Source organism: Petaurus breviceps, unplaced genomic scaffold (assembly GCF_028583685.1).
Source record: "Petaurus breviceps papuanus isolate PSGF00001 unplaced genomic scaffold, PetGlider_PUasm1.0 229, whole genome shotgun sequence".
NCBI lineage: Eukaryota > Metazoa > Chordata > Mammalia > Diprotodontia > Petauridae > Petaurus > Petaurus breviceps.
This window is the reverse complement of record NW_027185903.1, coordinates 7,795,031-7,811,687: the sequence shown is the minus strand read 5'-3', so window position 1 is coordinate 7,811,687 and position 16,657 is coordinate 7,795,031. Positions and strand designations below refer to the sequence as shown.

Sequence of the window (16,657 nt, the reverse complement as noted above, 5' to 3'; positions counted from 1 at the left end):
TGGGAGGTTAAGTGACTTGCCCAGCATCCACAACCAGTAAATATCTGAGGCTGAATTTGAACTCAGGACCTCCTGACTCTTGGGCGGTGCTCTATCCATTGTACCACCTAGCTGCCCAAAGATGGGCCTTTTAATGTTAATTTCCATTTTATATCTTCTTGGCTTCAATTTATCCCAAATAGATACAGCTGTGAAGTATGTAAGAAATTTCTCTGAAGATACAGAAACATTAATAATAGCTGATTACAGCTTCCAGATAACATGAAATATCAGGCATGGGTTAAGAATCTGCTTCTTCTTTAATGAAAATAAATGGGCTTAATAAACGCAACAAAAATATCTGAGCACATATTTAGCACAACTTTAAAACAGCCATTACTGGCATTAGAAATCAATATACTCATTAATTTGCAAAAAATTAAGAAAAAAATTGGTCTTGACTCTCTCCATTCCTCTCTGACTTCAAATGGATTCTTCAAATTTTACGTTTTTTCCATTCTGGTTCATTCTTTGTTTCTTCGTCTTCTGATTCTACTTCTGCAAAAACAGTTTTAGGCTGAGTCCTAAAACAAAACAGAAGGAAAATAATTTAGTTAGTGAGCACTTACTGAGCTCCCAATGATATGTGACTTTGTCCTTTTGGCCAAATGCTAGGGAAAACTTTTTTTTTAAAGCCATCATTACCTCTGAATGATTAAATATTAATCCTTAGGTTTCTAACCACCAGAAATGGGGGGGGGGGGAGAAACCTAAAAAGTTCAGAGACAAGGATTCACATTCCACAGTGTACCATGTAATCTGTGTTCCCCTAGTATAAAATGAAAATGTAATTTAAATACAGTGGAACTGTAACCATCCAACTTCTGAACCATCTGGAATTCAGGCATTTTGGTCCCATTTTGGGAATTGAAAGAAATTGGAGAGTAGAGCTGACTAAGGAGTTGTCTAAAAAGTGAAGGTGGTGGTCCAAGCTAGAGCCACAGCAAGGCCTAGGCAGAAACTCCCACCAAATCATTTTTATTTCTGTATAGCTACACTGCTCCAGTCTTGATGGCTCTGCCATATGAAATTTTACTATATGGCAGAAGAAAGACTTAAATTAACTGTTGTTTTTTTTTTTTTAAATAAAGGATACTCTAGTTTTACACCTGCCAGGAAAAAAAGACAATGAGTTTCTGACCAGTTCAACATATGGAAATTCTGAGTCTTTGAGAAGATACCACTGTATAGTACTATGATAAAATAAATAACCTTCATGAGAATTTTCCATGCTTTATAAAAAGTTAGACTTTATGAAATTCTGGTCTATCATTAAATTGGAAAAATGCCAGCTATTACAATTTAAATAATATATACTTCAATATTTCCTACATGGTTGATAAATTCCTCCTTTAAAAAGCCACTTCATATCTTGAAAGAAACAATTTTTGAAGGAAATATTTTTTTTTTTTAAAGCAATCAGGGTTAAGTAACTTGCTCAAGGATACACGGCCAGTTATTTCTGGGTGTGGTGCTGAGTATCTGAGCCCGGATTTGATCCAGGTCATCCCAACACTGGAGTTGGTGCTCTTACTCGCTGAGCCACCTGGCCGCCCCAGAAATATTTTTAAAGTTTAATTTTTAAAACCTTAAAATGGCTTAATTTCCTCGAGATGATTCAAGAGTTGTAAAAAAGAATAATTGCCTGGTTCTGTGCATGTATGCTCACTTGCATGTTATTGATTTTATATAAATGTGTCTTATAAATATACACATGCAGACATATTTTTTTATGTAAAGTTTAAGGAGAGGGAAAAAAATAAGGTTGCAATTCTGGATGACTTCTTACTGTTACTTTATTACTTTCAGAGAAGCAAAATCCACCCACAACTTGGGCTGATGCTACATGGCATGAGTTGCACACCAGAACTCCTGGGAACACAGTAGTCACTGACCCATCTCCATTCATAACATACCTGCCTAAAACCTAAGTTTCCCCCCTTGTAGAGCAAGTTGGTTGTGTTGCAGTTATGTTACTCTGAGATATTGTTATATGACATTTGAGTACAGGTGGAAGGACTAAAATAAAAAAAAAAACAACCAGCTGCAGAATTTCATATGCTATGGTGCTACTAGATTACTAGAAAGCTGGATAGGTCAGCTTCCTTCCACAATACACTAAGGCAGGCAAAGTACATCTGTGACTTCTGGCAAGAACACTGAACATTTAATTCTGGACAATCCCATGCAGGAATGGCCTTGTCCAGTGTAAAATACACTTTTAAATTAAATATCTAATTTCTAATGGGGAGAAAAAAGACATGATTTTCCCAAAGAGGGCAGAGAATGTCTCCACAAGCTAGGTTTACATTTATTAGATTATCGAGACTATAAAGAAACTGAAATGCTGCTTTTCTGGATTACACAATTAAACAGAAAAGGGAAATAGAGGTAAACCTGATGGTAAGAAAGTGATTTAAAGACACCAAGATTTCTTTTCATTTTCCTTCTTAAAATGTATAATTATGGCATTTACCTTACAAAAGGAGATCCATAAAAGATCAGGAAAATAATTTAGTGTATAAAATAATATATGCAGAAGTGTTTTATAAGCACAAAATATAAATAAAACCTATCAATATCAATTCAAGCCTTACAGAGTTATAGAACTACCATCTAGTACCTAGTGCCTTAGAACTGGAATAATCTGCATTATATTCATTTAGTTCACTAATATTTTTGGTCCATGTGAAACATATTCATTTTATAAATTTAGAACGTGAGTATTGGAATTGTGTAGGTAAAGTTAGGAACAGAATTTAAAAACTATTCTTCCCCTGGGGAATGTCTAAATTAGCCTCTCTGCCTAAAAGATGAATAGCTTCCAAAGGCAAAAGGAAGAAATCTAGATCTCATCAGTATAGTCACTGGCTACATAAACAGATTTCTTGTCTGTCTGAGGAAATGAATTTGTACAATGATCCTAAACATAATTCTTGCCCTATGAGTAATTGCAATCTAAAAAAGGAAACACCAGTTAGACAATTAAACAAGCAGTGATGTTATAATATTATATATAATATTATACATTATATAAATAATATCATGTATATCTATGACTACATGTTGTAGTCAAGAACCAGATTTGGGGTCAGAGTCAGACTTCAAATCTTGTCTCTGTCACTCAGAAGCTATAAGATGAAGCATTCTAGAAAGAATTGGACTAGAGGGTGTATAAGCAAGCCCCTTTCAGTTATAAATCTATGAGCTCTAAAAAATAGGCAGAAGCTGACATCAAATCTTACCATTTACAAAAGATTATCCATACAAACCTTAGTCCAATGTGCATTTATTTATTCATTCATTTTCCTGGACTATTATTTAGCTATTAAACTTCTTTTGTTGTTACCGTTGACGTTCAGTCATGTCTGACAACAACAAAACACATCCACAACCTTTGCTTCCCTTAATGGCTGATGTGACTTCACAGGTCTCAGGAGTTACAAGACATAGCTACATGATAATGGTCAAAAGAGCACCTGGGTTAGGTGTGCAAAGTCTGCCTCTGGCATTTAATATAGCTAAGCCAAATCACTCAATTCTTCAGTTTTCTCATCTGTAAAATATGTGTGACACTAGATATTTTCAGTACCTATACATCTCAGGGTGGTGAGGATCAAATGGAAAAGGCTCTGTAAAACTTAAGTCGTACATGAATGTCAGCTATCGCCATTATTATGAGATGATGTTCTTCAAGCTACTCTTGGATTTGTCGATTCTATCAGGTATTTAATACACTCTGAGTAACTATCCATTCTAAAATCCAATTTGCTCTTAGTCCTCAGGCTTGTTTGGAGAAAATGAGAGCCCCTTCTAACAAATATTCTCACAAAAAGTCTAAGAAAAAACCTACAAAGTCACAACTACATACACAACATGCACATGTAGAACTATATACAGAGAACAAGCAATAAAGAGAGTATTCCTGTCCACTCACCCTGTTGTTTTTACTTTATTTTAAAGCATTCCACTGGTCTTGGAAAGGCATTTAAAACATCAATAAATCCCCTTTCTATCGACTGATTGAGAGAACTTTAATTTAGGTCTTCTATGCTCACTTTCCTTTAGCATTCAGTCTACAGTCAAACAGTCAAAATGTTTTCAACTATAATAGAAAGTTCACAGATCAAATTCTTTTTAATCATAATTACTCATTTGATATGATTCATTCATAAAGTATAAAGCTAGCTTCAGGCTAATGTCATGAATATGAGGGGGAATCCCTTGTATTATTATTCACAAGTATATGAGTAGAAACCACAGGCTTTCTTGGCTTAGGGCCCATTGTTTATTATAAAGAAAAACCTCACAGTGCAAAGTCAATTACAGCCATGACTTGATAATCTGACACACTTGTTAACCCTATTAGGATAACTATGGCCCAGATGAACTCTAACCTAGTTGTTATAATCACAGAATTATTCAAATGAAAGGGCTTGACAAAAAACCTATAGTTTCAATAGTCCTTTCTATTCAAAAGGTGATTGCTGTTAAACATAAGAAACACTTGAAAAAAATGAAAATGCAAAAAGATTTTTCTAGATAAAGAATTTACCATTTTCTTAAGGAAAAAATTATATGGAAAACAGATAAATGATAGATACAAAAAGGAGTAACCCCGACACACACACCTCCCACCCAGAATTATAGAAGTGAAAGTTCAAAGACAGAGTAAGGATAAAACGAAGTGGGAGACAATACGCAAAGGGGAGAAGAATCCAGGAGCCCTGTGAAGAATTCTGGGATTAGGAATAAACTCCCAAACTGCCAGAAACCACCTGATCACCAAAGTGAAAATAAGGTAGACTTGATGAACCAATTAGATTTGAAGAGTACAACATATATTTTTAGAAACTTTAACTGTCCATTTACAACAGGCACAATTATATATTATAAAACTTTTATAACTAGTATTGTGCATTTGGCAACATGTACAGCCTTATTAATCAAGTGTACATTCCTTTGCATAATAGGTGTCTTTTTGAAACCTGTGCACAGACTGAATTTTAAAAAAATGAATGCTATGTAAAATACCCTGGGGGACAGGAGGAGGGAAGAAAGGTGGTGGGTTATTATTTGAAGCAAGCCTGTGGTGAATCTTTTAGTACAACTAAAAGTGTTTCTACAAATTTTTGTTAAGTGTGGATTTTCTTGAAGTGAAGAGATACACTTAAGGCTACCAGTGAAATATTGCCTATGCTTGGAGTATATTTTACTTAAGGCACAAAAAGTAAAGTAATACACTGGGTAAAGACAACCACCATAGCTAAAACAATTTTCTCTCTCTACTGTGTATGTCTCGCATACACATACACAATGCGTATTTAAATTTTGTCCTTACCCAATGTGGCTTTACATGGGGTGCTCTGAAAGTAATAATTATATTTTCATGAATACATGTTTACAGATCCTGTGTCAGAAAGGATATGCATACTGAAAATTAAATTTACTGAACCAGCAATAATGGCAGCATATTTGGCAAGAAGACTCACCATCTACTGACAGAGCTGTCAAGCTTGGCAGGCAGCTGGCAATCATCCAAGCTCCCACACACATCTATGCCTGTCTGCTGTGTAAGCTAATAGCATTCTGGACCTGCATTCTGGACCTACATCCTGCCCACTCCTCAGCCAGCTCTGTTTTTTTCTCCTTCCAGCAACATCTTTTAACAAGAAACTGTAACTAAATCTGCCCACGTGTGGTTGAATGCGAGCCTTCTGTGATCCTGCTGTGTTTTAAAACTTTCATGGCTATTACACTGCCAGTGTCAGGAATGAAATCTAATATCCAATCAATGAAATTAAAGGGCCCAAACACACTGGCTGATTTATCAGTATTAGAGAATTTAACAGTGTTGAAGCATGTGCCACATTTAGGCATATATAGGTAAATAAAACATAATTATGTTGTAAAAAAAATGAAAAAGCAGTCTTTATTAAACCTATTTTTCATCACCATTAGAAGAGTCAATTGCAGTGAAAAAAAAAACAACCAGGCACACATTCTCGATTACAGTGACCTTTAAAAAAAAAGATCCTTTCAAATACTAGCTTCCCTTCAAACACGTTGCCACTTGTCAGTAAACCACATACTCTAGCAGGTGAACAGAAGAGAAAGAGCCTAGCAAGGCTGGCTAACCTATGGCTATGTTATGTACAATGCAATGGGGTTAGGAAAAGGAGCTCAATAAATGCTGGGGGGTAGATTCAGGGTCTCTGAAGGGGGTCTGAGCAAAAGGAAGAAGTATATAGCAATAGATATTTAACATAATGAACAGACACATGCCCTGCCAACATCTCAAACTCTCCATGAACAAGAGAGAACTCATCGGCTTCCCTTCAAAACCTACCCGTACTTCCAGTTCCTGATTTTTTTTTTGATGGTACCACCCATCCCAGTCACTCAGACTCAAAACCTTAGAGTTAAATCAATTTGATTAAATGCAACAAAGTTTTATCAAGCCTTTATTACATGGCAGGCATTTGGACATAAAGAAAAAAATGAAACGATTGCTGCTCCCAAGGAGCTTAGATTCTACCAGAGGGAAGTAATGTGTAATTAGACAAGTACAAAATAAATACAAAGTGATTTCATGGTGGTGTAGGGAGAGCACTAAGGATTGGAAGAATCAAGGACAGATCTCTTTCGGGAGGTAGCAATCAAAGACCCTTGAAGGGTTACAGAGATTCCAAGAGGTCGAGGTGTAAGAAAGGAGAGCATTTCGGGGTTACTGTCAAGTGGCAAAAGCATATAGATTTATATTGGGAAGACCAAGTCCTGTAGGCCAATTTTGCTGGAATGTACAGCGTGTTAAGAGTGAGCAATGTGAAATGAGTTTAGATAAAAAGGGTGGAGAAAGATTATGAAGAGCTTTAAACATCACAAAGCAGTTTGTATTTTTTTTATTCCAGAGGCACAGAAAGGCTGATCTCTTTATAGAGACAAAAGCAAAGGAGGAAAAAAATTAGAGAAAATAAAGAGCGGAATGGAGTGTAGAGAGAGGGAAAGAGGGAATTCACAATGGATTGCCTCTATTTTTTTTTTTAGTAGAGCAGAAAGTGAGATCCTTTACTATAGGAGCAGGGAGAGGGAAAGGGAGAAGCAGAGGGTGAGAGAGATGGTATAGGAAGTCTGGGGAGGGACCATTTATAATCATCACTGTGAAGACAACATAAGGATCCTCATGTGGTTATGAAAGTTTAGTTAAATTAAAAAATAGATCTGTAGTGAACCAGGGATCTGTCACTATCCCAGTCTCTCTCCTAAAATTCAGTTCTGGATCACTGACTGCCTTGGATACCTGCAACTATACGTTCTAGAGGCATTTCAAATTCAATACATCCTCAACTCTTCACTCTTCCTCACTTCTCATAAGCACTCAGTCTCTTCAGTTTCATGTCCACATATATCACAGTTCAGTCCTTCTTGGTCTATTAACATAGCCATTTAGTTTAGGTACTGATAACCCCACACTGGGACTTCACTGCAAAGGTCTCCTAAGTAGTCTCTCCTCTTTGTCTCCTCTCTAAACTAGCCTCCATACAGCTGCTTTATAAAAGCTTGCTGGTATTTAATAAATGCTTGTTGATGAATTAAATTGTACCCAGTTGACATGGTTGTGTGGCTTTCTCCAGGAGCAATCGGCAGCACACAAGCATAAGTAAAGAAGGTGGGTGGTGTTTAAGTAATCCAAGGTTGAGACATGGCAAGGTGTGACTGGCAAGAGGACAAAGGATTAAGTGATTCAGGAATAAATAGATGATGGTGTATGACTGAACTGGTCAACAAGGGTGAAAATATTAAAAGAGGAAAGCAGAATCAGAGCGGAGAAATAGACCAGGAAAACCAGAAGATCTCTAGAGAGATTAAAGGTGAGCAAGGCTAGGGCACGCTATGAATAAGAAGCTGCATGTCAGAAGTGGAGAAATTGCACTATTATGTACTCCCATAACCTGCCATTCTACTCAAATTCCTTATATTTCTATCAATGGCATCAATATACTCCCAGCTGTTCAGACTCAAAACCACCTCTGGCTCTTCTCTCTCCCTACTCACAATATTCAATAAATTGTTGAATCTTCTGCCTCTCCCTCCCTCCTCACTTTGACCTCTCCCTGTGTCTCTCTCCTCTCTTTTTACCTCTCCCCTTTCTTTTCTTCTCTCCACCTCTCCTCCTCCCTCTCTCCTTTCCACTCATGAAGCTCCTGTCCTGGTTCAGGCCTTTATCACTTCTTACCTACAATGTTGTAACAGTTTCCTAACCAGTCTCCCTACTCATCCCCTCTAAAAATCATTGTTTACATAGCAACTAGCATTATATTTTTAATGCACAGGTTTGAAGATGCTACTTCTTGGCTTGGACTTTCAATGACTATATTCTGTAGGATAAAATACAACCCCCTTAGCCAGTTATTGGAGGTCCTCCATTATCTTGCTCTAACCTTTCCAACTTTATTTCACACTATTCTCCTTTATGCAGTCACTCAGATGCCTTCTGCTACTCTCCTCCTTCATCCAAGTTTCATGTGAAGAGGTGCCAAGGCAAAATCTTCTATGTGCACAAGTGATCCCATTCCCTCCCATCTCTAGCAGACTGACCCCTCTGTCATCCCCATTCTCTCACTTATCTTTAATCTCTTCTTGTCTACTAGCTGCTTCCCTACTGCCTACAAATGTCCATGTCTCCCCCAACCTCAAGAAACCCTCACTTGACTCACCTATCCCCATTACTGTCCCTCTTTTTGTGTGGCGAAACTCTTTGAGAAGGCCATCTACAAGTAGATGCCTCTACTTCCTTCCCTTTCACTCTTCTTAATAACTGAACAGTTTGGCTTCAGACATCATCATTTAATTGAAACTGATCTCCCAAAAGTTACTAACAATCTCTTAATACCTCAATCTAACAGCCTCGTTTCAATCCTCATCTTTCTTGACTCCTCTGTAACCCCTGTCAATCACCTTCTCCTCCCTGATACTCTCTTCTCTCTAAGTTTTTGGGACACCCCTCTCTCCTGGTTCTCCTCCTACCTATCTAACTATTCCTCTTTAGTCTACTTTACCAATCTTCAGCCAGGTCACATTGTTAACTGTGAATATCCCACTGGGTTCTATTCTGGATCCTTTTGTCTTCTTCCTTTATATTATTTCAACTGATGATCTCATAAATTCCTATGGATTCAACAATCATCTTTATGCTGATAATTCTCAAATCTTTTTATCCAGCCCTAACTTCTCTACTGACCTCTAGTCTCACATCTCCAACTGCCTACTGAACATTTCAAACTGGATATCCCACAGACATCTTAAATTCTTCATGTCTAGAAGCAAATTCGTTATTTTCCCCCCAAACATCCCCTTTTCCTAACTTTTCTATTAATGTCGAGGGTACCGCCATCTTCTTCATCATGCAGATTTACAATCTAGGTATCATCCTTAAGCCCTAACTCTTTTTCGTCACTCCCTATCCAATCTGTTGCCAAGGTCTGCCCATTTCACCTCTGTAACATCTTTTGAATATGACCCCTTCTCTTCTCTGACACAGCTTACCACCACAGTGCCTATCCTCAGCACCTCATACCTAGATTATTGCAAGAGCCTGCTAGGTGGCCTGCCTCCCTAAAATCTCTCTGCACTTCAGTACATCTTCCACTTTGCAGCTGAAGCGTTCTTCCTAAAGTGTAGGTGTGATCATGTCACCTCCCCTACTCAATAAACTCTAGTGGCTTCCTTTACTTCGAGGATCAGATATAAAATCCTGTTTGGTGATCAAAGCCTTTTATAACCACACACCCCTACTCACATTTCCAGTCTTCTTACACCTTACACTCCATGTTTCATTCATAAATAGCACTTTTAGCATCTCCTGAATCAAACATAAGGTCAAGGGGTGGCCAGGTGGCGCAGTGAGTAAGAGCACCGGCCCCAGTATCGGGAGACCTGGGATTGGTTCCAGCCTCTGATACTCGGCACCCACACAAAAATAATAACCGGCCGTGTAACCTTGAGCAAGTTACTTAGCCCTGATTGCTTTAAAACAAACAAACAAAAAAACAAACAAAAAAAACATAAGGTCAAGTTGATGAGTGATGGCTATGGATACCTTTCCTGTTTTCCACACTTCAACATATTATGATAAAGAAAAGAGGGCAATGGTACCCAAATGGCAAGTTCTAACTTGTTTTTAAAAATAAAAACAACAAACAAACCAGTCCTTACTTGGAATATGCTGGAGCAACCCAGTATGGGTTATCTTCAGCTTCCTTTGCATGCCGTAAAATGGCTTCCCGGGGGTTGCTGTCATCAGTTTTGTCCAGAGCAATGTTTTTCACTATGTATGATGACAAGGTTCCTCCATGGGTTCCAACTCTACCACCACGACCTGTTCCAGTACAAAGAATAAAATTAAGAACTGAATTAGAGACATGCACACATGGGCAATCCCAGTACATTCTGTACTTTTAGTAGTTTATTTATCGAGCGCTATTTGAAAAGATTGAAAAGTGCTTAGAGTGGGTTCCACAAGAGGCCTGTTGACTGAATTATGATATGCTGAGAAAGGGTGAGTCGGTCTATGAACTCCATGGTGACCAGATTTCCATATTTCTCAGTGGAATGAACTTCCCATCACATGGAGTATCTTCAAATATTAGATGATTCAACGTTATGGTATTAATGTCAAATCACACTAGCCTTGTTTCCTATGTTAAGGCAGTATATGCTATTTTAGTATGTCCCTAGTGGCTTGAATTTAGGGTGATCATGAAAATATAAGGCAAAAAATTTCAAGTTCCTCATGACACATATATACATAAAGATGATTTTCCACAATTCTCGTTAATTATCCCTATTTAAAAGTTAAAAAAAATCATAACATTTCCATTTGAACTTAAATTAGGCTAATTTCAAGTTGATATATCCAAGGTTAGACTATTTTTGTCACTTATTAAATGTATACAATGAGGTCAATGTTATTAGGGAAAATATTGCTTTCTAAGTATATGTCCTAGCATGTTCCAGATGGCTGATAAAATTAAAATTTAATTTAATTCAAAATCAAATTAAACTTAGGGAAAAAAACAGCTCAAAGCAAAATTTACCTCTATATTTCTGAGGACCTAATATACGCAAGGTTCTGAGGTAAAAATCAAAGCAACTAAGAGATGGAAGGGATCTCAGAAACTTTCTGAAACAATTTATAATTAAACATGAATCCTTTGTACAATACAAGTGATATCTGGTCACTTTGTTTGAAGACTTCTAGGAGGAGGAAGCAAGGTGGTGTGGAATACCTCCCAGACAGACCATTCTACTGTAAGACTACTCTAACAAACAGCAAACCTTTTATATCTAGCCTAAATCTGCCTCTCTGAAATTACCACTGCCCTCTGAGGTTAAGAAAAACAAGTCTAATCCAGTTTTCATGCAACTACGATTCAAATGCTTGAACACATCTATTGTGTTCCTCCCTAAATCTTCTCTTTTTGAGGCTAAATAGCCCTAGTTTCTTCAACCAATCTTCTAATGGCATGATGTTGAGGTCTTTCATCATCCTGGTTGCCCTCCTCTGGACATTCTTGAGTTTATCAATGTCTTTCCTAAAATGTGTGTCCCAGAAATGAATGCAGCTTTGATGAAGGCAGAATAGGCAGAATACAGTGTAAATGCCATCTCTTTAATCATGGATACTACTTTCTTCTTAATATTGTCTATGATTGGACTAGCTTTTTTTTTTTTTTTAGGGGAGAGAGGAGGAAAGGGGAATGGGAGACATTCAAAGATGTATAAGACATGGTTTCTGCCCTCAACTAGTTTACAACCTAGTTAGGGAAGTCAAGTAATAAACATAAAAATAAACATAATAAACATAAAAAAAGTCAAGTAATAAAAAATTATTGGAATTATAATTCAAGACAATTATAGAGAAGATATCATAAGGCAATACATGATTAGTTGGCCAAATTGACTTTAAAAAGACAACTACAAGTAAAGAAAAAAAACATAACATGTTGGGAAATTTAAACTCCTAATCTTAGCACTCAAAGTCTTCAACAATCTGACTCTAATTTATCTGTCCAGTCCAGGGGTGGGAAACTTGCTGCCTTGTAGCAGCAAGCACCCCAAGCGTCCTCAGGGTTTGCTGCCAACACAGGTTCTTGGATCTGCTTTGATAAAGGAAAGCAACTCAAAATGGGTTAACAAGCTTACTTTAATCAGTCAAACATATATCGTTTACCTCGTTCAGGGGAAAAAGGTCAGCACCCTGAACTTCAAAGTATACAGGCAGAATTAGCAAGACAGAAACAGATCAAGTAGACAGATTTCCAAACTGTCCAACCATTACATCCATACCAAATCAACATCTGGGTTTTTCAAAGACGGGAAGCTCTGGACAATGGCTTCCCAGAATCCACATCAAATCACAGAACACTTCTCAGAGTGAGCCCCCAAAACAAAGCTACACATCAGGGCTTATATAGCCTTCTCCTGGCTCAGAGAATGTAACAACCTTATTGACTCACTGGCCAATCAAGAAGTATCTACTGAAAAACAAGCCTCCCACCCCAGGCTCCTTTAGCCTAGGGGCAGGGAAGATCTTCAAATTTACATTCCCATTACATGCCTCAAGGCCACATGTAGCCTTCTAGGTCCTTGGGTATGGCCTTTGACTGAGTCCAAATTTACAGAACAATTCCTTTTAAGGTAATATGTTCTGTGAAGTTTCGATTCTGTCAAAGGGCCACAGTTGAAGACCTAGAGGGCCATATGTGGCCTCAAAGCCGCAGGTTCCCCATCCTGGTCTAGTCTTATTTGATTCTACACCCATTTATATATTCTATACCTGGTCAAACTGGATGACTTTCTGCCCCCTCTTCTGTCTCCATGTCTTTGTTACATCATCCTCTATACTGGAAAAGGACTCCTTTGTTCTCTCACCTCTCCATCTGTTGCAAGCTGCTGCCTTTCTGTAAAGTTTCTACATCAGATTCCACTTTCTCCAAGAAAGCTTCTCTGGATGCCACCAGATGAAAGTGACATCTCTTTCCTCAAATTTTTCATAATATTTTGCCTGACTCTCCTCTATATCTTTCACATTTTATTTTGTGTCATACTCCAACCGTGTACTCCTGAAACATGAGAACTGAGTTGCTTTTCATTTTGTATCCCCAGGACCTATTACAGACTGCACATAAGAGGAGCTTAATAACTACTTCTTCAATTGAATTGGATAAGAAATGTTTTACATAACAGATAGGATTTGAACTGGGTCTTGAAGAATGGATAGGACCTGTATAGGCAGGCAGAAGGGAGTTCAGTAACACTCATCTGAGCTAAAAGTGGACAAAATGGTTTTAGCAGAACCATAGAGGTAGGAAAGGGTAATGTTTGTGGGTGGACAGAAATTAATAAATCAATTTGGTCCAAGCAAAAGATTCAGCAGGGGTCAAGAAGAGATTAAGCTGCTAGTAGGGAGGGTTCATATTATAGAGAACCTCGTAATAACTTATATTTACAAACTTTTATAAAGTCTTTCACAAAAAAAATCTATTGTATTCTCACAACTCATGAAAGAATAAATGAATGATTCCTACATGAGGTGATACTTGCAACTCTTAACTTTATCACTATTACGGCTTATCACTTATATTATCACTATATAGGAGTATTGATGGGGGAGGGGGAGGGGTTTTTGGGTGGTGCCATGGTTGCTTTGAATGAATATGGGGGTGATCACCATATAAGGCCATAAATGTAAAACTGCGATGTGATTGGCTCGGATTCGCTATATATTTTCTTGTGTGAGAGGGCGCTCTCTCTCTCTCCGCCATGTAACTGTTGAAGAATAAACCACCCCGCTTCACTCCTCCACCTTCTGTCTGGTGTTTTTCCCCGTGAGGGGCCGGTGACGACCGAAGACCCGGGATGGGTAAGTGAGAGGGCCGTGGGGCTAGTCGTCTAGATCTGTTGTGAAGGCAAACGCCCGCAACAGAGTATATACATAGACAGAGGGCACAGGTGTGAGTTGGCTATGATGGGATAATATCAAAAAACACACAAAACAAAATTAAGGGGTGAGAAAAAGGACTGCACTGGAAGAAGAGGGGAGAGACAGATTGGTGTAAATTTTCTCACATAAAAGAGGAATAAAAGAGCTATTACAGTAGAAGGGAAGATGAGGGAGTGACGGGCAACATTTGAACCTTACTCTCATAAAACTTGGCTTAAAGAAGGAATAACATACACACTCAGCTGGCTATAAATATCTATCTTACCCTATAGTAAGGCATAGAGAGAAGAGAAGTGGGAGAGGGGAATGACAGAAGGAAGGGCAGATGGGGAGGCTGGTGGTCATAAGGAAAACATGTCTAAGTTAGGTACAAGGTAAAAGGTGGGAGAGAAGGATAAATGGGAAAAACAGGATGGAGGGAAATATACATATAGTTACCATAACTGTAAATGTGAATGGGATGAACTCACCCATAAAACAGAAGTAGATATCAGAATAGATTAAAAACTAGAATCCTATAATATGCTGTTTACAAGAAACACATTTGAAGCATAAAGACACACGCAGAATAAAGCTAAGGAGCTGGAGCATAATCTGTTATGCTTCAGCTGAAGTTAAAAAAAAAGCAGAGGTAGCAATCATGATCTCAGAAAAAACAAAAGCAAAAACAAAAAGATCTAAACAAGAGATAAGGAAGGAAATTATATTTTGCTAAAAGGTACCACAGACACTGAAGTAATATCTATACCAAACATATATGCACCAAATGGTATAGCATCTAAATTTTTTAGGGAAGAAATTTAAAAAGTTACAGGAAGAAATAGTAAAACTATACTAGTGGGGAAATCTCAACTTTCTCCTCTCAGAACTAGATAAATCTAACCAAAAAAATAAACAAGAAGTTGAGGTGGACAGAATTTAGAAAAGTTAGATATGATAGACTTCTTGAGAAAACTGAAGGAGAATAGAAAGGAATATACCTTTTTCTCAGTAGTACATAGCACCTACATAAAAACTGACTATGTATTGGGGCATAAAAACCTCACAACCACGTGCAAAACACAGAAACTTTAAATGTGTCCTTTTCAGATAAAAATGCAAAAAAAAATTACATTCAATAAAGAGTAGTAGAAAGATAGATTAAAATTAATTGGAAACTAAATAATTTTATTAAATTAAATAATATTAAATTAAATTAAATTAAATAATGAGTCAAAGAATAAATCGAAGAAACAATAATTTCATTAAAGAGAATGACAGCAATGAGACAACATTCCAAAATTTGTGGGATGCAACAAAAATAGTACTTAGGGGAAGATTTATATCTCCAAAGAGTTACTTCAATAAAATAGAGAAAAAGCAGATCAATGAATTGGGCAAGCAACTAAAAAAAACTAGAAAAATAACAAATTAAAAATCCCCAAATTAAACACCAAATTGAAAATCCTGAAAATCAAAAAAGAGATTAAAAAAACTGAAAGAAAACCATAGAACTAATAAATAAAACAAGAAGCTGGTTTTATAAAGGAAAAAACACCAACAATAAAACAAAAAAAATGATTAATTTTATTTAAAAAAGGAAAGAAAATGAAATTACCAGAATCAAAAATGAAATAGGTGAATTCACCATCAATGAAAAGGAAATTAAAGAAATTGTTAAGAGCTATTTTGCCCAATCATATGCCAATAAATCTAACAATCTAAATGAAATGGATGAATATTTACAAAAATATAAATTGTCCAGAGTAACAGAAGAGGAAACAGAATATTTAACCTCACCTTAGGAAAAAAAAATTGATAGGTCATCAATGAACTTGATAAGAAAAAGTCCCCAGGGCCAAATGGATTCACAAGTGAATTCTACCAAACACTTAATACCAATACAATAAACTATTTGAAAAAATAGGTGAAGGAGTTCCTACCAAATTCTTTTTATGACACAAACATGGTGCTGAACCTAAACCAGGAAAAATAAAAACAGAGAAAGAAAACTATAGACCAATTTTCCGAATGAATATTGATGCAAAAATTTTAAATAAAATACTAGTAAGGATATAGAGCAATACATCACAAGGATCATACACTATGGCCAGGTGAGATTTATACCAGGAATGAAGGGCTTGTTCAACAGTAGTAGGAAAACTATAGCCATAATTGTCCATATCAATAACAAAACCAAAACTGACAAGATTATTTTAACAGATGCAGAAAGACTTTGACAAAATACAACACCCATTCCTTTTATAAACACTAGAGAGCAAATGAATAAATGGAGTTTTCCATAAAATGATAGGTACTATTTATCTAAAACCACCGGCAAGCATTATCTGTAATAAGCTAGAAGCCTTCCCAATAAGATCAGAGGTGAAGCAAGGATGCTCATTGTGACCATTATTATTGAATATTGTTCTAGAAATGTTAGCTATATATTCAACCTAAATTAGTCTACGTGTTCAATGACATCCTAATTAAATTCCAAAAAAAATATTTTATTGAACTAGGAAAGAAAACAAAATTCATTTAGAAGAACAAAAGGTCAAGAATATCAAAGGGATTAATGAAAAAAGAAAGCAAAGGAAGGAATACCAGGAAGAGTAACAGTGCCAGACTTTA

At 36.8% G+C, this 16,657-nt stretch overlaps 1 protein-coding gene across 1 annotated transcript in view; it reads right to left on the bottom strand.

Annotated features, from left to right (window-relative positions):
* Positions 1–280: 280 nt before the first annotated feature.
* Positions 281–16,657, bottom strand: part of WDR70 (WD repeat domain 70) — a 359,998-nt gene continuing 343,621 nt past the window's right edge. Inside the window, exons 17-18 of the mRNA XM_069096170.1 lie at positions 10,255–10,417; positions 281–563 (exon numbers count right to left, since the gene is read on the bottom strand). Of these exons, the coding sequence (XP_068952271.1) occupies positions 476–563; positions 10,255–10,417 (251 nt within the window). The 3' untranslated portion in view covers positions 281–475. The remainder of the gene's footprint in view (positions 564–10,254; positions 10,418–16,657) is intronic.